This window comes from Podarcis tiliguerta (genome assembly GCF_965153285.1).
Source record: "Podarcis tiliguerta genome assembly, chromosome: 3".
Lineage (NCBI taxonomy): Eukaryota > Metazoa > Chordata > Lepidosauria > Squamata > Lacertidae > Podarcis > Podarcis tiliguerta.
Genome location: NC_139536.1, coordinates 111,413,130 through 111,435,802, shown reverse-complemented (window position 1 = coordinate 111,435,802; position 22,673 = coordinate 111,413,130). Strand labels below are relative to the sequence as shown.

At 42.5% G+C, this 22,673-nt stretch overlaps 1 protein-coding gene and 1 long non-coding RNA gene across 4 annotated transcripts; one reads left to right on the top strand and one right to left on the bottom strand.

Moving 5' to 3' along the window:
* Positions 1-2,837: 2,837 nt before the first annotated feature.
* On the bottom strand, positions 2,838-16,261 carry NEK3 (NIMA related kinase 3). 3 transcript variants are annotated; one of them, XM_083435411.1, is made up of 14 exons: positions 16,129-16,261; positions 13,554-13,755; positions 12,373-12,466; positions 12,111-12,208; positions 10,824-10,907; positions 9,397-9,464; positions 9,198-9,284; positions 8,015-8,069; positions 6,769-6,969; positions 6,208-6,298; positions 5,675-5,815; positions 5,353-5,487; positions 4,092-4,212; positions 2,838-3,135 (listed from the first exon to the last, which is right to left on the bottom strand). In XM_083435411.1, the coding sequence occupies exons 2-14, from the start codon at positions 13,668-13,670 to the stop codon at positions 3,063-3,065; spliced, it is 1,365 nt and encodes a 454-aa protein (XP_083291537.1). In that variant the 5' UTR covers positions 13,671-13,755; positions 16,129-16,261; the 3' UTR covers positions 2,838-3,062. The 3 variants fall into 3 exon arrangements, with proteins under 3 accessions (XP_083291537.1, XP_083291538.1, XP_083291539.1); XM_083435412.1 differs by lacking the exon at positions 16,129-16,261 and adding an exon at positions 13,978-14,093; XM_083435413.1 differs by lacking the exon at positions 12,373-12,466 and having other exon boundaries at positions 16,129-16,187.
* LOC310675277 lies at positions 12,487-13,502 on the top strand. The gene is made up of 2 exons (XR_014510022.1): positions 12,487-13,127; positions 13,384-13,502. It is a non-coding gene; the product is annotated as an uncharacterized lncRNA (long non-coding RNA).
* Positions 16,262-22,673: the final 6,412 nt, after the last annotated feature.

Here is a 22,673-nt window from a genome sequence, read left to right as displayed (position 1 = left end):
AAAAAAAGGAAAACGTTGACAGCTATGCCATGGGCCAGAGCATGCCTGGCACTCCTCTCCATAGCTGTCAGCCTTCCCTTTTTTTGTGTGAAATTCCCTTATTCCAGCACTGTTTCCCGCTGCTATCCTGGATTGTTAGATATCCCGTAGACTGTCTCTGGGACAGGCGAGGCTGCTGATCCTTTATTTTCGAGGCTGCTGATCCCTTATTTTCAAATCTGAAAGTTGACAGCTATGCTCCTGTCTTCCACTGCCTCCCGCAGCTCGGTCAAACTCATGCTGGTAGCTTCGAGAACACTGTCCAGCCATCTCGTCCTCTGTCATCCTCTTCTCCTTGTGCCCTCCATCTTTCCCAACATCAGGGTCTTTTCCAGGGAGTCTTCTCTTCTCATGAGGTGGCCAAAGTATTGGAGCCTCAGCTTCAGGATCTGTCCTTCCAGGGAGCACTCAGGGCTGATTTCCTTCAGAATGGATTGGTTTGATCTTCTTGCAGTCCATGGGACTCTCAAGAGTCTCCTCCAGCACCATAATTCAAAAGCACCAATTCTTCAGCGATCAGCCTTCTTTATGGTGCACTCTCACTTCCATACATCACTACTGGGAAAACCATAGCTTTAACTATACAGTGGTACCTCTGGATACGAACGGGATCCGTTCCGGAGCCCCGTTCATATCCTGAAGCAAATGCAACTCGTGTCTGCACATATCGCCGCTTCCACGCATGACATCATTTTTACCATCTGCGCATGCGCAAGCGGCGAAACCTGGAAGTAACATGTTCCGTTACGGGTCGCGGCGGAGCGCAACCTGAAAGCACTCAACCTGAAACAACTTCAACCTGAGGTATGACTGTATGGGCCTTTGTCAGCAAGGTGAGGTCTCTGCTTTTTAAGATGCTGTCTAGGTTTGTCATCGCTTTTCTTCCAAGAAGCAGGCGTCTTTTAATTTGGTGACTGCTGTCACCATCTGCAGTGATCATGGAGCCCAAGAAAATAAATTTTCTCATGGCAAGAATAAATATTGACACACGCCCCTACTACACCTGTTGAGACAATATTGGCCGCTTCTATCGACTTCATGGCGGAGGGGGAATCGACGTTCCTTTAAACTGTGTGACACTTTTGACATGTTAACTAGCCCTTTGAGATAATTCAAGGCACACTAGGGTGAGTAAAAAAGCATGAAGGGTCCAGCTCCTGAGAACCTAGCATGCTTGACATTCCCCAACTTTTAAGGGCTCAGTCTCCTCAGCGTCGGATTTAGGGTGATAAGAACAGCTTCTCCACACAGGGCGCCAAGCCAGGGGGGTGAATAACAACAAAAACACCAACAGCATCTATATGAATCAACTAAGATCCATTAAAAAGCAACTGTACCAAAAGGAATTATTGTGAAAATACGAAATATTTAGGGTGCGTGTGCAAATTATGTTCTTGCTTAGCATTCCAGCAAAGTTTTGGACATACAGGAACATGCCTTTTAGGATGTATAGGCATAATAACTTTCTTGAACAGACCAACAGGGCAAGCAGATGTATGTGTGCTTTGAAGTAAGCCTCACTGAGGTTAGCTTAGGCACAGGTACATGTGAATAGAACGGGAGTTTGAAAGTAGTGTTTATCCTTCCATCGGTCTACTTCTCAAATAAATTTCAGTTCCAATGGGACCTCTCCCAAGAACTTAGTAAAAAAAGGTGGTAGAGTGGATGGTGTTCAACTAAATTTTATGCAGAGTTGTTTCATTGAAAGTAATGGACCTAACTTGGTCATGTTCCTTAATTTTACTAGGTCCGCTCTGAGTAAAACTTGGTTGAATACCACCCAGTGTTCTTGGCACCTTAAGAAATAAAATATTGTGGTTCGAGGACCCGATCCCCGCTTAGTGGAATCAAGACACACGGACACGTAATATAAGGTTAATGGGCAAGAAAAGGCCACAACTTTATTGATTACAGCAAGTGAAAAGGTATTGGCTTAGGCATTGGATTACGTCACTTGACTCCACCCACTCAGAGAGGGGTGAGTCTAATAGGGGGGGTTATTCACCAGTAGGTGGAGCCTGTTGATGCTAATCCAACTATAAGATCTCCCCTGATGTCACCAAGGGTCGTGCCATGGCCCCCCGCCACACAGGCATCGGACAGGATCCACGACTGCCGGATTCCTTTAACGGAATACCCAAAAACTGAAGGCGTAGGCAATGGCCACACCTAGCCCTTCCACACACCACAAACACATTCCAATGCCTAACCTACCCACCAATACCACGAAAGTTGTGACGGTTGCTACGAGGTAGGCGAAAAAACCACAATGCCAAATGGAAAAATTCCTACCAGGCCCCCTAGACAACCAGGGCGACCAACCTAAGGTCCATAGCAAGGCCAAGAGAGAAACTGAAACCCTGAGCTCTAAGGGAGTGGACGGTGGGTGACTCGTGACGGGACGGAAGAAAGTGAGGCCGTATGGCTGGCGCAGCAGCAAGTTAAGCTGCCGTCCACGCCCCCTCCAAGCCGCCTGGTTGGGCGCTTGCCCGTGGGCGTGGTGCGCCAGCCAGGTGAGTGGGTGGCAGGGGGCTAACGCCCCCTGCTTGAGGCGGAGATCGGATCCCACCCACAACCCCTCCCCTCTTGCAGGAGGAGAGTCTTAAATGTACAGGGTTAACTCGGCTAGAGGGCTAAAATTGCCTTTACCAGCTTGTGCATTTGGATTACTATTTGGATTATTTATTACATTTATATAGGGCCCTTCATCCAAAGATCACAGGGCACAAAATATATAACACAGTAACAAAAAAACAACAACACTCCACCTTCATATAGGAAGTACACAAAACAACACCTTAGGAAGATGAATGTTCACATTTATTCTGAAAGTGCTATACTTCTCTACCACCCCAAAATACAAAAGCTTAGCCAGTACACTGGTGTCCAAAGAATTTAATCCAGAATCACTGTAACTAGTATGCTTATGCAGAACGTTAGAATTGTTGAGCAACATTTTTTGCATCAAGACATTTGGTTATCTGATGGTACCAGTTTCTTCACTTCCTCCATTATTCAATTATTTATTCACTCTCCATTTTGGTCATCCTTTTTAATTCAAAAACCCAGTCTGGATCATCATCTGCTTCGAAATCCCTACAAAATGAAAGCAAAAGAGCCAAATTTTAACATGGTTTAAATAAAATAATTGGACTAAAGAAATGGAAGGGCCTCTACTTTACTGCAATGACCTCCAAAGACTTAAAGGTGTCCACATAATATATTATACCCATAAAAACAGTCCTGTAGATTCTAGCATTTTTCCAGAACAATTTGTTATGATGTCCAATCCATGTTATTTTTCTAACTATCCAAACTTAAACTGTTTCAATTCAGTATAAATACCAGGACCCTCTTAATGTTGATGGACTTCAAATCCTGCCAATCCCAGACAACACAGACAGGAATCAGCCATGATGGAAGTTGTATTAACATTATGAGGAAGTATCCATCCCTGGGGTACACAGCACTTCTTTAATAAGGACTTGTGAGAGTTGGGTGGGGGTTTTTTCTTCCTCAATGCAGCGTTTTAGATTTTGGAAATTGCTATGATGTCCTCCACTTAAATATTCCTAGTTCCTCCTTCACAAAACACTCATGTATCTCATATCAGCTTTATCATTCTGTTCTGAATATCCTTCAGTGCGTTTACAGACATAGAACATAACTTGCAAATGGCTGACACTTCTCTCCACCATTGGCATATTTTGATTCTAGAGACCACATGAACCGGTGGCCATGTAACAAACACAGATTTACATGACCCATAGGCTTCCAATACTGACAATTCATTCTAAAATATCCCCCAAGTTCCAAAAGTGGCTGAACAAATGGAGAGGGAGACTGCAATCAGAAGGCAGGATCTAAAGTTTCACGTGCAGAAACTCCTCAAGATGGTGCTTCTTAACACTGCTGCAACTTCAAAAGCGAGAAAATGATACAAAACTATAGATAGCTGGGTTTTGGATAAGGAATGTTTCTTTGGGAGCTGTTGTTTCAAGATATGAAAAAAACCTCCAAGAATAAAGCTTTCAAATTGTATTTGAACATACGTGTCCTCATCATCTGATCTAGGTTCAAGTCTCTCCGCATCCTCCATAATAGTTTCACCATCTGGTTCATCAGAGGTTTTGATATCTTCAGTAAGTGGTCCTCTCAGAAGGTCATCAGAGCCTTTAACATTAGCAAAATGAAAACAGGAATTATCAGTCCTGTCTCTGCAATAATTAAACAGCTTCAGTATTAAGTTCAATATAAGAACAATGTATTTTACTCCATCATTACTTCCTGTTTCATTTCCTGTTTTGTTCATGTAAACGTCTATCTCATTAAGAGGTGAAAGCTTTTGTGTCAATGACAAAGAACTCCCTGTTGCTTTCCCCCTCTTTATAACCATTACCCAATATTTTTTTTGGGGGGGGTTGTATCCAAAAGGTCCCATATACGCAAGGTTTTTTGCAATTAAACTTTCCCTCCCTCATCTCTTCTTGCACACCCCTTGCATACCTGCTCAGAGCCTAGGGCTTGCCGATCAGGTCAGCGGTTCGAATCCCCACGACGGGGTGAGCTCCCATTGCTCGGTCCCAGCTCCTGCCAACCTAGCAGTTTGAAAGCACGTCAAAGTGCAAGTAGATAAATAGGTACCACTCCGGCGGGAAGGTAAACAGCATTTCCGTGCGCTGCTCTGGTTCGCCAGAAGCAGCTCAGTCATGCTGGCACATGACCTGGAAGCTGTCTGCGGACCAACGCCGGCTCCCTTGGCCAGTAAAGCGAGATGAGCGCCACAACCCCAGAGTCATCCACGACTGGATTTAATGATCAGGGGTCCCTTTACCTTTACCAGAGGGGGTAGAGGGAGGGAAGGTTCCTTACACAAGAAGTCTTTGTGTGAAATGGATAACTTTTTTGGATACAACCCTTTATTTTAAAATATTCACCATTACACCCATAGACCTATTCACCACCGGCACTAGGCTGATCTTGTCTAATTTTGCCTTGTAATTTTTTTTTACGGTTAAGGCGAAGCCCCCTACACTGTGGTTCTGAAGGGCCTAACCATCAGCTGGCTATCAGGTACTTGGGAAGAGGCTGCACAAGCGAATCTGACAGGTGGGCAGGGCATATAATGCCAGGTGAATTGACAGGTGGCTTGTCCAGCCCACCTGTCGAAGTTGAACTGTGGGAGTGGGAGAACAGACAGCAATCCGGTTCACCAGGCCTAGAAGGTTCCTTATCATTGATCTATGGATTGGGGCCCTGACCAGCAATTTAACCCATATTGGGTATCACACCCCTGCTACCATTATAGTTTACCTCCTTTGCAGATTGTGTATGTTTTAAAAGCTAAGCTAACATCAGCATTGCGAAGAATATTCATCAAGGTTTCCAGAGGCTCCTTGGTCCACTGCTTTCGTGTGACATTTTCATCATATCTTCTTACATCTCCACCTTTTCACACAAATAATAAGACATTACAATGTTGGGACAGTAACCCACACCAAGTCACCAAAAATAAAAACAACAGTTGAGAGCAGTGGTGGTCAAATTTGGCCCTCCAGCTGTTTTGGGACAACAGTTCCCATCATCCTTGACCACTGCAAACAACGCAAACAAATATAAGGAATCTTATTCTTACTTGTATCCTCCTTGGTCGTAATACTGGAAGTAAGTAAAGATGCATTTCCCAGAATTTTGATGACACTACTGGATCTTCCCTTTGCCCACTGTTGTCTGTGAGGGTTTGGTAAAACAGCTTCCAGGGAGGCCTCATCCTTCCCTAATGAAATGTTTTATTAAAATCCATTAGGAGTGTTTACAGTTGTTCCCCTGTTTCAACCCCCCCACCAATATATTTCCTGAACACAGGATTACAGATATTGTATCATCTGACCCAAGTTATAGTGCATATTTTTTTATTTGGATTTTTTAAAAAAACACACACATCAAAATATTTTAAATTCAGTCTTCCCTCCAGCATATTTCTTGTATTTGGCACTGTTGGCAATACCATTCACAAAAATCTCAGCACAATTCTTTGCATGTCTACTCAAAAGTAAGACCCAATCAGTTCAATGGTACTTACTCCCAGGGAAGTATGTATAGGGTTGTAATCTCAGAGAAGTAATTCATGACCACTTTAGAACTTCATGGTTGTTTATTTATCCTCACCTGCTTTCTCCAATCCCATTTCACAGAAACCCTTGGCAATGGCTTCTGATTCTGGATCACAACTCTTGCTCCTTGCATGTTTCGCTTGCTCCTTTAAAGGGTTGAAGAACAGTATTCATAATTGAACAAAATGCACACTAGGTACGTATCTTTATTTTGCTATCTTAAGTGAACAAATATCTTAGCATACTTGTGAACAACTGCTCCACAATTATATTTCATGCTATGAAAGAGAATCCTAGTTTCCGACAAGAAGTCCAAACTCCTTGGTGTAATTAACTTAAAAATAAAGGAAAATATGGCATATGCCACAGTGATCATTCGAAAAGCAGAGCCCAAAAATAATCACATGGGAACAAGGGCAATCCTCCACTTATCTGCTGAATGCATTAAAATTTCAAAAATCCATATTTCCATTCAACCACACACACACACACACGTATGATTGATATAATTAAATTATAATATAATTAAATAATAATATCATTGAAACCATCATATGAAAAGATAATTTTCTGCCTACAAAAATGTATGCTCAGTTTTCTTAAGTCAAAATAGTACCTCTGCTGAAGCAAGATTTCTAATACACTTTGCCAGACAGCTTCTTGCAAGAATCGTGGTAGCTGATGGGCGGTTCTTGGGATTCTTTTTAAACATTTGTTTTATCAAATACTGAAGTTCATAAGTGTAATGAGGTGGAAGTGGATTGTAGTATCCTTTACATATCTTAAGGATAAGATGTTTCCAGCTATTGGCCTGAAACTAAATTGAACAGGTGGGGGGGGGTGCAGATGATTTTACTTGCATTAAATATTTACTAAAATGCTTCCTAAAACTAGCTGCTGTATACAAATTGAACATTAAAGGTAAAGGTAAAGGTACCCCTGCCCGTACGGGCCAGTCTTGACAGACTCTAGGGTTGTGCGCCCATCTCACTCAAAGAGGCCAAGGGCCAGCGCTGTCCAAAGACACTTCCGGGTCACGTGGCCAGCGTGACATCGCTGCTCTGGCGAGCCAGAGCCGCACACGGAAACGCCGTTTACCTTCCCGCTAGTAAGCGGTCCCTATTTATCTACTTGCACTTTGATGTGCTTTTGAACTGCTAGGTTGGCAGGCGCTGGGACCGAACAGCGGGAGCGCACCCCGCCACGGGGATTCGAACCGCCGACCTTTCGATCGGCAAGCCCTAGGCACTGAGGCTTTAACCCACAGCGCCACCCGCGTCCCCTAATTGAACATTATCTTCATACAAATGCATGCAAAAGACCTAGCGCTACTTTCTACATAAACTGACCAGTCTACAAATCTTCAGAAATAGCATTCTTTGAGTCTGCTGTTAGGGGAGCTGTGCACTGTATTTTGGAACAGCAATAAACATCATTTCTTTTTGCTATTTTGACATTAATACCGGCCCTAAGACTGGCATTCCCGTACCCTCACCCTTTTTTAGGACAGAGAAACCATCACAGTGGTGAGAGCACTCAGCAGACCTGAGTACAAGGCTATTACTTACAGCATGACAGCAAACCTAAAAACGAATATTGTGGGTAGGCTGTATTGACCACAATCTGAGTACATACAGATAGGTTTGCACTGTAAATGCTTTCCCTTTCCAAATGAAAACTCCATCCCCCCCCCAAAAAAAACAACTCTATTTGCAGCATATCATAAACAGTCCCTACAATATTAATGGCATGCGTGCAATTACATCAAGCCACAAAGGGAAGGGTAAATTTTCACATTGCATTTTTAGAAACTGGCCTTGGATCAGTTCCTGGAAGTAATAAACATAATGAAGGGTACTTACTGGATGTTTAAGAGTGCACAGCTCATATAGAATGCATCCCAGCGACCATATATCACTGGAAAGACAGGTTTGAAGAGTAATATTTACGTATAAGCTAAACAAGCTATAGCTTAGGGCCCCACTCTCTTGGCCCCCCCCCCAAAAAAAATATAGAAAAAAACCCAGGACATACATTTCCAAAATATAAGATAAAAAACAAATAAAATAAAACCTACATACAGCAACAGTGTTTGGTATAGGCTCCTATGACGTAAGTCATGGGTCCCGGCTGCTAGCCTGCTCCCTAAAGTATCACTGGTTTGCTCATTTCTATATATAGGGTGCCTACATTCTGCATGGACTTTTCAACAATTACTCTGATAAAATACATATTTTGTTATGTGCAAATGGCTTTAGATACCCATTAGGTCCGTAAATTACCATATAGAATATATTAAACACACACAAAAGCAACAATTGGTTGTTGGCAAAGGACAGCTGGACACATAAAGGGCCCCATTACCTTCAGTAGCTTAGGGCCTCATCAAACCTAAATCCAGCCCTGCAGGTAGGCCAGGCCACTTACCTGTCAATCATATGATGTCACAATGACATCAGTTGACCCATTCTTCTGCTACAAGGAAGGCTGAACTCAGCAGGGCGTTTTCCCAGCTGAACCAAGTGAGACCAATCAGCTGATCAGTGGTGGCTTTAAGCCCCACTGGAATCAGGCTCATTCTGCAACTTGAGTGTGGCCAATCAGCTGATTGGTGCTCCAATTGGGAGCTCCTAATAGGAACCAGTTCCAGCAGGGCTTGAATACAAACCCTGCTTGCTCAACAATTTTAAGGCCTCCAACTGTTCCTTTGCATCTGCATCTTTACTTGTCCCACACTTGGCATCATAGCTATCATTACTACGTTATCCAAGATTTATGACAATCCAATGGGAACCTCAACATTGTAATTATATTCCTGTCAGTGACTATGTATAGTGGTTGTGAAATATATTGTGACTTCAATTCCCTTAGTCAGTAGCAACTCAGACTTTGGAAAGATCAGAGGAATGGCTCTTCTGAAATCAAAATTTGAATCCAATTTGCAAAGGTTGTCCAGGCTATACATAAATTGATTTTTGCATTGTTTATCTAGCATTACACCCAATATTAAAGTAAGTGCTCTTAGAGATTCTGATTAATTCTTACCTTTTATTGTTGTAGGGTGTGTTTTCCCAAATTTCTGGAGGCACATAATAAGGGGTTCCCACATAGGAACAAGCATAAGCCTCTGGACTGCTCAGAAAAAAGAAACAAACACAAGTAATATTAGGAAGAGACTAACATTTCTACAACAGATAGCAACTAATTTTTAAAAATTCCCAGCCTCAGTATGATATGGACTTGCCTGGAAAGAAGAAGTGCAGACCCAAAATCTCCCAGTTTTACTTTCCCATTTTGTGTGAGGAATATGTTCTGCATTACGAAATAGGAAAAAGAGTCCATTAACAGAGAGAGAGAGAGAGAGAGAGAGAGAGAGAGAGAGAGAAATTTATCACTCTCTATGTCAGTGTCTGTATTATTAAACCAGAAGTCAATCAACACTCTGCTGTAAGATTAGTTGGGATTCTACGCTCCCTGAGGAGCAAAAGTCAAACAAACACCAACAGCATTAGAAAAAAAGCTGGCACGGAATTAGCTTTTATTTATGGAATATATACCACACATATTAAATGTTTTCATCCATTTTGTAGACCCCATGTAGGATTGCAATGGAAGCTTCTCTCCCAGGGCTAACAACAGCTTGGAGGAGGATGTAAGTGGGGTTAAGTCATCTCTCTAATTAAATCAGGTACACATCTGCAGCAGCACCCTACTTCACAGAATAATATTCCCAATATTCCCGCTGGCAGTAGGAGTACAATATGGGCATGTCTTTAAGTTAACACCTTACATTAAAAACCTGACAGTACCAAATTATCGAAGGCTTTTCACCAAAGCCAGATTAAACGTCTTTCCTTCTGCAGTGTTGGATGGCAGGTTGAGAGGAGTTCCCTACCAGGACAGACTTTGCTCATGTGCTCAAGACATGGATTCCATAAAACATATTTTGCTGCACTGTGCAAAATATGAGCAAGCCAGGGCTGAACTGATACTACCCTTGCTGGTACCTTTCCCGGGAAAATCAGAGGCTCACTATGTCAGGTTCCTATTGGAAGACCGGACAAACGCTAGAACATTAGCAGTGGCAAAGTTTTTATTGGTGGATGCAAGAACCAATGATCCCTATCTTTTGAACAAAATGCTTGTTTAACCTGGAGGTAGGCTGTAGGAATTGTGCATTGCTTTGTAACGATTTGTTGGGTCTCTGGACCATAATAAAGATTGAATTGAAAATTGAATATTCCCAATAAAATGGAACCCACAACATAGCACCCATTTGGCCGTGGACTCTCTTGGCATCAAATGCCATGGCATAGGCCCTTCTTAATGAAGAAAGGCAAGATGTAAGTATTTATAAGCCGACAAGCAAAGAAATACAAAACCACCGAATTTTATGAAAGACCTAGCCTTAGGATTTTTGTATTTCTAAGTATGAAAGGACTGGTGGTAATTTTATAATAACAGTTATTCCACCAGTAACTCATACATCTGTTTGACTTGGCTATTTCATTTAACATGCTGCTATAATTTTCTGCCTTATACACATCATGACGGTATTTTGCTTGGTATCTGGTGACCAATACCCATTATTTGTTGTTTGTGTTGTTTCATGTTATTATTAATAAAAATACATATTATATTAAAAACCGTCATTAAGTGGGGTCCACTTACCTTTGATTTGATGTCTCTGTGCAAGACACGTTTGTCGTGAATGTATTTCAGACCCAGGCATATCTGTGCAAACCAATTAAGTATCTGTGGGGAGAGGAGAAAAATATATGGCACATGGGCTTGTATCCTACTTGTACAATTGTGAATAATACAAAGGAAATTAGAGGATAAACACTGTAAAAAGGACTATAGAAGCTGGGCAAGAAAAATTATTTCTTATTTTATTTCTCTGTTCTAAAACTATGCATCTCATTCTGTGATTATTATCTCCAGTTATACTTTTAAAAATATTCACTTCTCTTTTGGCATATGGAATAACGTCTACCGTGGAAAAGCTGCATATTAAGTTTAACTAACCAACTAACTTCTTGGGAGAAAAGCAATGACAAACCTAGACAGCATCTTAAAAAGCAGAGACATCACCTTGCCAACAAAGGTCCGTATAGTTAAAGCCATGGTTTTCCCAGTAGTGATGTATGGAAGTGAGAGCTGGACCATAAAGAAGGCTGATCGCCGAAAATAGATGCTTTTGAATTATGGTGCTGGAGGAGACTCTTGAGAGTCCCATGGACTGCAAGAAGATCAAACCTCTCCATTCTTAAGGAAATCAGCCCTGAGTGCTCACTGGAAGCACAGATCCTGAAGCTGAGACTCCAATACTTTGGCCACCTCATGAGAAGATAAAACTACCTGGAAAAGACCCTGATGTTAAAGCTATGGTTTTCCCAGTAGTGATGTATGGAAGTGAGAGCTGGACCATAAAGAAGGCTGATCGCCGAAGAATTGACAGATTGTGAAGCTGAGGCTGCAATACTTTGGCCACCTCATGAGAAGAGAAGGCTCCCTGGAAAAGACCCTGATGTTGGGAAAGATGGAGGGCACAAGGAGAAGGGGACGACAGAGGACGAGATGGTTGGATAGTGTTCTCGAAGCTACCAGCATGAGTTTGACTAAACTGCGGGAGTCAGTGGAAGACAGAAGTGCCTGGCGTGCTCTGGTCCATGGGGTCACGAAGAGTCAGACACGACTAAACGACTAAACAACAACAACAATCAACTAACTAGATCAGTGATGTTTGGCAAGCCTACTGCAAGTATGAGAGAATGCCGCTCTAATGCACCTACAGTCAATATGCATCCTCTTTATGCGTTTTTTGATCCAGGCCGCACTGTAGATTTAATTCCAATTCTATGCCGGGGACAGAAGCTCATTAGAAGCCTAAACCAGGCCAGAAAATGAATATATCCAAAAGGTGCTCAGTTATAACCTGATGTATTGTATTCTTACCGTATCTTCAGGAAACAACTTTCCTTTCTGAAGTTTAATCTTTTGCATTAGATCTCCATCGTCACAATATTCCATCACTATGTAAAGATGTCCATCAGCTAATGTACAGAGAATTTAAGATTTATTAGTAGAGATACTATTATGCAAAATATATTACTATTATGCTATTTTTTAAGGCCACACCAATAGGACAAGTACAAAGAAAGCTTTGGTTCTGCAAAATTAATAATACTAAAAACTGTTTTTAAGCATCCATATTTACCTTCAAACGACTCCAAATAGGCAACAATATTTGGGTGCTTCATTTTAGCTAATAAAATAGATTCATTCCAGGACTTCTCTGCACCAAAGACAGACTACAAATATATTGCTAGTTAGTAAAGAAAAATATACTGTATAGTTATTGCAATAATGAAGGAACAAATTAAGCTATCTAGAAAACATTTATCAGACTTCAATTTGTTTTAATCTTTAATCATAGGCCAGCACTGCTGAGCTCTCTGACCATGGAGATATTTCCAATTAGAGATCTGTAACAGCCTCAACCCAAGTGGTTATTGTAGAAGATGTAACAGTCCAGTTTAGTCTGCCGTTTTATGACTGGGGTAAGAGACTTAAGAGCAATTGTGTACCATGTATATTCCTGCTCTGTGGAAATGCATACAATTGAAATAATTTAATAATTTAGATTAAAATAGTTTTAAAAGTGTAGAAATGTAGTTACAATACGCACTAATTTAATGGGCAAGCAACCTAAAGGCAAAATATATAATCTACAATACAGACCAATAACCCAAAAGCCTTCCATAAAAATAAAGGTCTTGCTGATCTTTGAATTGTGGCCCCAATCCAGCTGAAATTAGTCATAACTGAAAACAACAGCACAACTAACTTGAAACAAATGGCACATTAATGAGATAAGACTAATAAGACTGCAATTCTAACCTGACTTCCATGAGTTAGACCCACTGAATTCAACGAGACTTACTTCTGAATAGATATGGTTGAGACTGTGATGTTAGTATATATGGTACACAATTGCTCTTAACAGCACAGTCTCAACCATATCTATTCATTTCTACACTTTTAAAACTATTTTAATCTAAATTATTAAATTATTTCAATTGTATGCATTTTCACAGAGCAGGAATATTTACCAGATCGCAACCATAACCACAGCTAACTATAGCTGGATCAGTATATGTTAAATATAATGCAGACGGTTTAAGTTAAATGCAATTTTGTATTTTCTAAAAACTTTCTAGGCCTGTAGGGATATGATATTGGGGTTTTCCTCACTTCCAGAGACAGAATGTTACCTATCTGGCATGTGGAAAATCCATTTAAGATTTCCCTTGTTTTGACCTCTTTAGCACAAGCTAAGAATATTTTTTTTAAAAAAAACAAACAAACAGGTTCTGCTAGCATTTGGATAAAAGTTACCTTAGGAAGCCTTATTTCCTTCATTGCATATTTCTGATTTTTGTTTTTATGACAGACCAAAAGAACTCTCCCAAATGATCCCTCTCCAAGTATCGCCAGCACGCTGTATTTCTCCATGGTTACCAAATTGCTTGACTGTTTGCAGGCGTCTCTACAGATCTTTGACAGATTGCACTTTCCCCTTCCTCTTCAGAAAGGTCTCCTTGAAAGCAATAAAATAGTAAACATATTAGACTTGGGTTCCGTTATGAAACTAGTTGATTCCTCCTGATGTTGAAACCCTGCTCGCTCTCTCACCAACATCCATGTTGAATATTAATATTATTATTAATAAGAATACCTTTGTGAATATTAAATACATTAAATTATGTATACGAGCAACTCCACATTTACGTGCATTCACGGCATGCACAACCATGCTCACCTGCATTGCCGTGAACCCAGAAGTGGCATGAAAAGGGCCAGAAATGGCCATAAAAGAGAACGGAAACGGCAAAAATGGAGTGAAAATACTGCCTAGCAATCCCAGGAGCCTTTGCAAATGCAATCCCAGGAGCCCTTGCACAAACCTTTGAGGCCAGTGGAGAGCAGGAGTTTGAGCAAGGAAGTCAGCGATTGTGGCGCTTGCATGCTTTTTCAATGGTGTTCCAAATAGACGCGATTTCACTTAAACGTGCAACGCCTCGGAACGTAACCCCCGTGTAAATGGGGAGCTGCCTGGTACTTCTAACCAATCTTGGCTATAGGAAGCTGAGATTTAGCTACTTTTTCACGCTGCCTAATGAAAGGTTTTGCATTATCTGACTATTTGTATGCAGTGGTACCTCGGGATGCGAACGGGATCCGTTCTGGAGCCCCATTCGCATCCTGAACAGAACGTAAGACGTGACTACGCGTCTGCGCGGGTCGCATTTCGCCGCTTCCGCGCATGCGCGTGACGTCATTTTGACCATCTGCGCATGCGCGAGCGGCGAAACCCGGAAGTAAGGCGCTCCGTTACTGCTGGGTCGCAGCAGAGTGCATCCCGAAAATACTTATCCTGAAGCGTATTTATCCTGAGGTATGACTGTACTGACAATAACGGATTCAGTTAAAAGCTGGCAACAGAAGCCATTCTGGATGATTCTTGGGGTCCCTTCCAACTCTACAATTCTATGAGCCCTTCAGAACTTTGAATGTGTTTAAAAGCTAAGGTTCATTCATTTTACTTTACATGATCTACACCAGGGGTCAGCAAACCAGGGGGCTGGTCCACTGTCCCTCAGACCTTGTGGGGGGCTGGACTATATTTTTTTTTGGGGGGGGGGAGGTAATGAACGAATTCCTATGCCCCACAAATAGCCCAGAGATGTAGTTTAAATAAAAAGGACACATTCTACTCATGTAAAATGCAGATTCCCAGACCGTCCGCAGGCCAGATTGAGAAGGCAATTGGGCCGGATCCCAATCAGTGGTCAGCCCAGCTGCATTAGGATTGTAATTTGAAGGGCACTTTCTACTTTAGACTCTCAAAAAACATTTCCTCACCTTACATGGAACCTAAAATGACTACAAAATTATCATTTCCTAAAATGAGCAATCAAACTGTAAAAGGGAAAGTGGCTCTTGTTGAAGCTTACTCGGGAGTAAAGTTACACATCAAAACTCCTTGAAAGGGTTTGCACAGAACCAAGAAGAGGGGTGGGTGGCAAAAAGCCTCGGAGAGACCAAAAAATAAATAAATTCATTTTAAAAGGAAACCAGAGGGTCTTGACCGATCTTATGGAAATGCAGTCTTTTAATGATCCTGTGAACAAATAAATCCAATTCAAAACCTGACCTCAGATAGGCAACCGCTGCACATGGAAGCTCTACTTCTGACAAAACATTTTTGCTTTTTACTAGAAGGGATGCTCATTTTCCTTTTGATCATACAGTCACCATAATTTTTGGATTCCTTTGTGTTCAAATAACGCCTACTGTTTATGCCCTTGACGAATAAATGTGTTGAGCTGTGTATTTGTGTATACATGTATGTGCATGTATGCTAACATGCATTGTGTGCGCGCGCCAAACTGGGTCTTTGACCGGGTGACAAAAAGCCTAGTTGCAGCCCTGAAAATATGTGTGAATATTTTAAACTTTTTTTTTTTTAAAAGATCACAAGTTTTGTCCCATATATTAGATTTCCGAAGGAAAAGAATGTACAGTATATGTGGGGATTGGAGAAAGGGGACTATTTGGGTGGAAGGGCTTGTCGCCACCCTAGGGCCCCTCCCGTGTAAAAACAACGTTCCACGTGTCTGTCTGTTCGGACGTTGCGCACAAGACACGACTCCTTTTTTGAATAAAATACTCTCACAGCTCTCCGGATCTCATGCAACGGCTTTGTTGCTGTGCTGGCCTCCTGTTCCGCTTTGGGGAGGGAGAAAAGCAAGAAGCAGCGCGGACAAAGGAGGAGAAACACCGAGCGCGCCTCTTCCCTCATCCCCTTTATGAGGGAGGAGGGCGGGCCGAGCAACGCCGCGCTCCCCGCGCTGGTTCCTCGTTGCAACGAGGCTCCTCACGCCCACGACCCGCGAGCGCCTTCACCTACCGGGACTCCGCAAGCCCTTGGCCCGCCCGGCTTGGGCTGCGAAGAGAAGGAAGGTGCCGTCCCGCCCGCCCTCCACCGGCAGGGCGCGGCTTCGCTCGGCCAAAGGGCAGGGCGGGCGGAGCATTTCCTTTCCGCCCCCGGCGCAGCATCCCTAGGCAGTGCCGGATTTGGCCTGGTTTAGGCTTCTAATGAGCTTCTGTCCCCGGCATAGAATTGGAATTAAATCTACAGTTCGGCCTGGATCAAAAAACACATAAAGAGGATGCATATATTGACTGCAGGTGCATTAGAGCGGCATTCTCTCATACTTGCAGTAGGCTTGCCAAACAGGTTCGCCATCACTGATCTAGTTAGTTGGTTGTTGTTGTTGTTTAGTCGTGTCCGCCTCTTCGTGACCCCCTGGACCAGAGCACGCCAGGCTCTCCTGTCTTCCACTGCCTCTGCCTCCCGCAGTTTGGTCAAACTCATGCTGGTAGCTTCGAGAACACTGTCCCACCATCTCGTCCTCTGTCGTCCCCTTCTCCTTGTGCCCTCCATCTTTCCCAACATCAGGGTCTTTCCCAGGGAGTCTTCTCTTCTCATGAGGTGGCCAAAGTCTTGGAGCCTCAGCTTCACAATCTGTCCTTCCAGTGAGCCCTCGGGGCTGATTTCCTTCAGAATGGATAGGTTTGATCTTCTTTCAGTCCATGGGACTCTCAAGAGTCTCCTCCAGCACCAGAATTCAAAAGCATCAATTCAAAAGCATCAGGGCTGGTTTTACCCTTTGGCCCAGGGTCATGCATTCAGGGAGACCGTTGTCGCTTGGGCGGGTGTTCCCCATATTATTATCATTATCATTATTATCATCATCATCATCATCACCATCAACATTATTGTGATTGTTGTTTAGTCGTGTCCGACACTTCGTGACCCCCTGGACCAGAGCACACCAGACACTCCTGTCTTCCACTGCCTCCCGCAGTGTGGTCAAACTCATGCTGGTAGCTTCGAGAACACTGTCCAACCACCTCATCCTCTGTCGTCCCCTTCTCCTTGTGCCCTCCATCTTTCCCAACATCAGGGTCTTTTCCAGGGAGTCTTCTCTTCTCATGAGGTGGCCAAAGTATTGGAGACTCAGCTTCACAATCTGTCCTTCCAGTGAGCACTCAGGGCTGATTTCCTTCAGAATTGATCGGTTTTATCTTCTTGCAGTCGATGGGACTCTCAGGAGTCTCCTCCAACACCATAATTCAAAAGCATCAATTCTTTGGCGATCAGCCTTCTTTATGGTCCAGCTCTCACTTCCATACATCACCACTGAGACAACCATAGCTTTTACAATACAGACCTTTGTTGGCAAGGTGATGTCTCTGCTTTTTAAGATGCTGCCTAGGTTTGTCATTGCTTTTCTCCCAAGAAGCAGGCGTCTTTTAATTTTGTGACTGCTGTCACCATCTGCAGTGATCATGGAGCCCAAGAAAGTAAAATCTCTCACTGTCTCCATTTCTTCCCCTTCTGTTTGCCAGGAGGTGATGGGCCCAGTGGCCATGATCTTCGCTTTTTTGATCTTGAGCTTCAGACCATATTTTGCGCTCTCCTCTTTCACCCTCAATAAAAGGTTCTTTAATTCCTTCTCACTTTCTGCCATCAAGGTTGTGTCATCTGCATATCTGAGGTTGTTGATATTTATTCCGGCAATCTTAATTCCGGCTAGGGATTCATCTAGCCCAGCCTTTCGCAGCCTATATCTTAGGGCCCCGCTATTTTGGGCCCCAAAAAAACATTTAAAGGAAAAAAACTCGCACCCCTGCCCTTTTTTAGGAGAGCAGCCATTGACAGAGAAAGCATCACAGTGGTGAGAGGACTCAGCAGACCTGAGTACAAGGCTATTACTTACAGCATGACAGCAAACCTAAAAACGCATATTGTGGGTATGCTGTATTGACCAGTCTGAGTACATACAGATAGGTTTGCACTGTAAATGCTTTCCCTTTCCAAATGAAAACTCTAGTCCCGCCAAAAAATTCTATTTGCAGCATATCATAAACAGTCCCTGCAATATTAATGGCATGCGTGCAATTACATCAAGCCACAAAAGTATTTGTGAAGATTTAAGGGAAGGGTCAATTCTCACATTGCATTTTTAGAAACTGGCCTGGGATCAGTTCCTGGAAGTTATACAGTGGTATACCACGGGTTACATACGCTTCAGGTTACACACTCCACTAAGCCAGAAATAGTGCTTCAGGTTAAGAACTTTGCTTCAGGATAAGAACAGAAATCGTGCTCCGGCGGCACAGCGGCAGAAGGAGGCCCCATTAGCTAAAGTGGTGCTTCAGGTTAAGATCAGTTTCAGGTTAAGAACGGACCTCTGGAACGAATTAAGTACTTAACCCGAGGTCCCACTGAAAACATAAGGAAGGGTACTTACTGAATGTTTAAGACTGCACAGCTCATATAGAATGCATCTCAGCGACCATATATCACTGGAAAGGTTTGTAGAGTGATATTAGCTTAAGGCAGGAGTGGGGGAACCTCTTCAGCCTGTCAGGCTGGATCTTGGGGTTCCCCCACCCTGGTGGGCCACTTTGACAGGTAGGCAGGGCCGGATGTATGTATAAGCTAGACAAGCTACAGCTTAGGGCCCCACTCCCTTGGGGGCCCCCAAAAAGCTAAAGAAAAAAACCCTGGACGTACATTTCCAAAATATAAGATAAAAAACAAATAAAATAAAACCTACATACAGCAACAGTGTTTTGTGTTGTGTAGGCTCCTCCTAATCAGGGGTGGCCAACTCCCAAGAGACTGCAACCTACTCACACTTAAAGACTGGCAGTGATCTACCTCCATTTTGGGGGTTCAGGTCAAAGTTGTTCAGCTTTTTTTTAAGAAGGAAGTCCCTGTTTTGGAGGGTGCAGGCAAAATGTTTAGTTTTCCTTAGGGGAGCCAGCGATCTATCACAGAAATCCAGTGATCTACCTGCTGGATGTGCTTGATGGGCCACACCTGCTAGCCTGCTCCCTAAAAGATCACTATAGTTTCTGTATATAGAGAGCTACATTCTGCATGGACTTTTTGACAATTGCTTTGATAAAATACATATTTTGTTATGTGCAAATGGCTTTAGATACCTATGAGGTCCATAAATTACCATATAGCATATATTTGTGAAGTTGTGGGTGAACATATCAGACACAGCGATTCGTCAAACAGCTCTTGCTTATGTCGTTCTGCAATTCACTCAAAAATGGTGCCAAAGTGTTGCAAACGATCCCCTGAAAGCTTTTTCGGTGGAAACAGATGGGTTTGTATCATGGGAAACAGAATTAGCCCTCGATGTCTGAACAACTTTTTTTGAAAAAATCCCTAAGCCGCGCGGTCACAATTTCAGCAAAAATCTGACGTTCTGCAATTCACTCAAAACTGGTGCCAAAGTGTTGCAAACGATCTCCTGAAAGCTTTTTCGGTGGAAACAGATGGGTTTTTATCATGGGAAACAGAATTAGCCCTCGACGTCTGAACAACTTTTTTTTTAAAAAAATCCCTAAGCCGCTCAGTCACAATTTCATCAAAAATCTGACGTTCTGCGATTCACTCAAAAATGGTGCCAAACTGTTGCAAACGATCTCCTGAAATCTTTTTTGGTGGAAACAGATGGGTTTTTATCATGGGAAACAGAATTAGCCCTCGACGTCTGAATAACGTTTTTTGAAAAAATCCCTAAGCCGCGCGGTCACAATTTCAGCAAAAATCTGATGTTCTGCAAATCATTCAAAAATGGTGCCAAATGTTGCAAACGATCCTGTGAAAGCTTTTTCTGTGGAAACAGATGGGTTTTCATCATGGGAAACAGAATTAGCCCTCGACGTCTGAACAACTTTTTTTGGAAAAATCCCTAAGCCGCGCGGTCACAATTTCATCAAAAATCTGACGTTCTGCAATTTACTCAAAAATGGTGCCAAAGTGTTGCAAACGATCTCCTGAAAGCTTTTTCAGTGGAAACAGATGGGTTTTTATCATGGGAAACAGAATTAGCCCTCGACGTCTCAACAACTTTTTTTGAAAAAATCCCTAAGCCGCGCGGTCACAATTTCAGCAAAAATCTGACGTTCTGCAATTCACTCAAAAATGGTGCCAAAGTGTTGCAAACGATCCCCTGAAAGCTTTTTCGGTGGAAACAGATGGGTTTTTACTATGGGAAACAGAATTAGCCCTCGACGTCTGAACAACTTTTTTTGAAAAAATCCCTAAGCCGCGCGGTCACAATTTCAGCAAAAATCTGACGTTCTGCAATTCACTCAAAAATGGTGCCAAAGTGTTGCAAACGATCTCCTGAAAGCTTTTTCGGTGAAAACAGATGGGTTTTTATCATGGGAAACAGAATTAGCCCTCGACGTCTGAACAACTTTTTTAAAAAAAAAATCCCTAAGCCGCTCGGTCACAATTTCATCAAAAATCTGACGTTCTGCGATTCACTCAAAAATGGTGCCAAACTGTTGCAAACGATCTCCTGAAATCTTTTTCGGTGGAAACAGATGAGTTTTTCTCACGGGAAACAGAATTAGCCCTCGACGTCTCAACAACTTTTTTTGAAAAAATGCTTAAGCCGCACGGTCACAATTTCAGCAAAAATCTGACGTTCTGCAATTCACTCAAAAATGGTGCCAAACTGTTGCAAACGATCCCTTGAAAGCTTTTTGGGTGGAAACAGATGGGTTTTTACTATGGGAAACAGAAATAGCCCTCGACGTCTGAACAACTTTTTTTGAAAAAATCCCTAAGCCGCGCGGTCACAATTTCAGCAAAAATCTGACGTTCTGCAATTCACTCAAAAATGGTGCCAAAGTGTTGCAAACGATCCCCTGAAAGCTTTTTCGGTGGAAACAGATGGGTTTTTACTATGGGAAACAGAATTAGCCCTCGACGTCTGAACAACTTTTTTTGAAAAAATCCCTAAGCCGCGCGGTCACAATTTCAGCAAAAATCTGACGTTCTGCAATTCACTCAAAAATGGTGCCAAAGTGTTGCAAACGATCCCCTGAAAGCTTTTTCGGTGGAAACAGATGGGTTTTTACTATGGGAAACAGAATTAGCCCTCGACGTCTGAACAACTTTTTTTGAAAAAATCCCTAAGCTGCGCGGTCACAATTTCACCAAAAATCTGACGTTCTGCAATTCACTCAAAAATGGTGCCAAACTGTTGCAAACGATCCCCTGAAAGCTTTTTCGGTGGAAACAGAGGGGTTTTTACTATGGGAAACAGAATTAGCCCTCAAAGTCAGAACAAGTTTTTTTGAAAAAATCCCTAAGCCGCGCGGTCACAATTTCAGCAAAAATCTGACGTTCTGCAATTCACTCAAAAATGGTGCCAAAGTGCTGCAAACGATCTCCTGAAAGCTTTTTCGGTGGAAACAGGAGGGTTTTTACTATGGGAAACAGAATTAGCCCTCAAAGTCAGAACAACTTTTTTTGAAAAAATCCCTAAGCCGCGCGGTCACAATTTCAGCAAAAATCTGACGTTCTGCAATTCACTCAAAAATGGTGCCAAAGTGTTGCAAACGATCCCCTGAAGGCTTTTTCGGTGGAAACAGATGGGTTTTTATCATGGGAAACAGAATTAGCCCTTTACGTCGGAACAACTTTTTTTGAAAAAATCCCTAAGCCGCGCGGTCACACGTTCAGCAAAAATCTGACGTTCTGCAATTCACTCAAAAATGGTGCCAAAGTGTTGCAAACGATCCCCTGAAAGCTTTTTCGGTGGAAACAGATGGGTTTGTATCATGGGAAACAGAATTAGCCCTCGATGTCTGAACAACTTTTTTTGAAAAAATCCCTAAGCCGCGCGGTCACAATTTCAGCAAAAATCTGACGTTCTGCAATTCACTCAAAACTGGTGCCAAAGTGTTGCAAACGATCTCCTGAAAGCTTTTTCGGTGGAAACAGATGGGTTTTTATCATGGGAAACAGAATTAGCCCTCGACGTCTGAACAACTTTTTTTTTAAAAAAATCCCTAAGCCGCTCAGTCACAATTTCATCAAAAATCTGACGTTCTGCGATTCACTCAAAAATGGTGCCAAACTGTTGCAAACGATCTCCTGAAATCTTTTTTGGTGGAAACAGATGGGTTTTTATCATGGGAAACAGAATTAGCCCTCGACGTCTGAATAACGTTTTTTGAAAAAATCCCTAAGCCGCGCGGTCACAATTTCAGCAAAAATCTGATGTTCTGCAAATCATTCAAAAATGGTGCCAAATGTTGAAAACGATCCTGTGAAAGCTTTTTCTGTGGAAACAGATGGGTTTTCATCATGGGAAACAGAATTAGCCCTCGACGTCTGAACAACTTTTTTTGGAAAAATCCCTAAGCCGCGCGGTCACAATTTCATCAAAAATCTGACGTTCTGCAATTTACTCAAAAATGGTGCCAAAGTGTTGCAAACGATCTCCTGAAAGCTTTTTCAGTGGAAACAGATGGGTTTTTATCATGGGAAACAGAATTAGCCCTGGACGTCTCAACAACTTTTTTTGAAAAAATCCCTAAGCCGCGCGGTCACAATTTCAGCAA

Excerpts from the sequence above, each read along its gene's own strand:
- NEK3 (XM_083435411.1), bottom strand. The coding sequence starts at position 13,670 with ATGGAGAAATACAGCGTGCTGGCGATACTTGGAGAGGGATCATTTGGG. Across the intron at positions 5,488-5,674 it reads TACGACCAAGGAGGATACAA|GTGGAGATGTAAGAAGATAT; the intron begins GTAAGAATAAGA and ends TTGTGTGAAAAG. Across the intron at positions 4,213-5,352 it reads ATACACAATCTGCAAAGGAG|GCTCTGATGACCTTCTGAGA; the intron begins GTAAACTATAAT and ends CTAATGTTAAAG.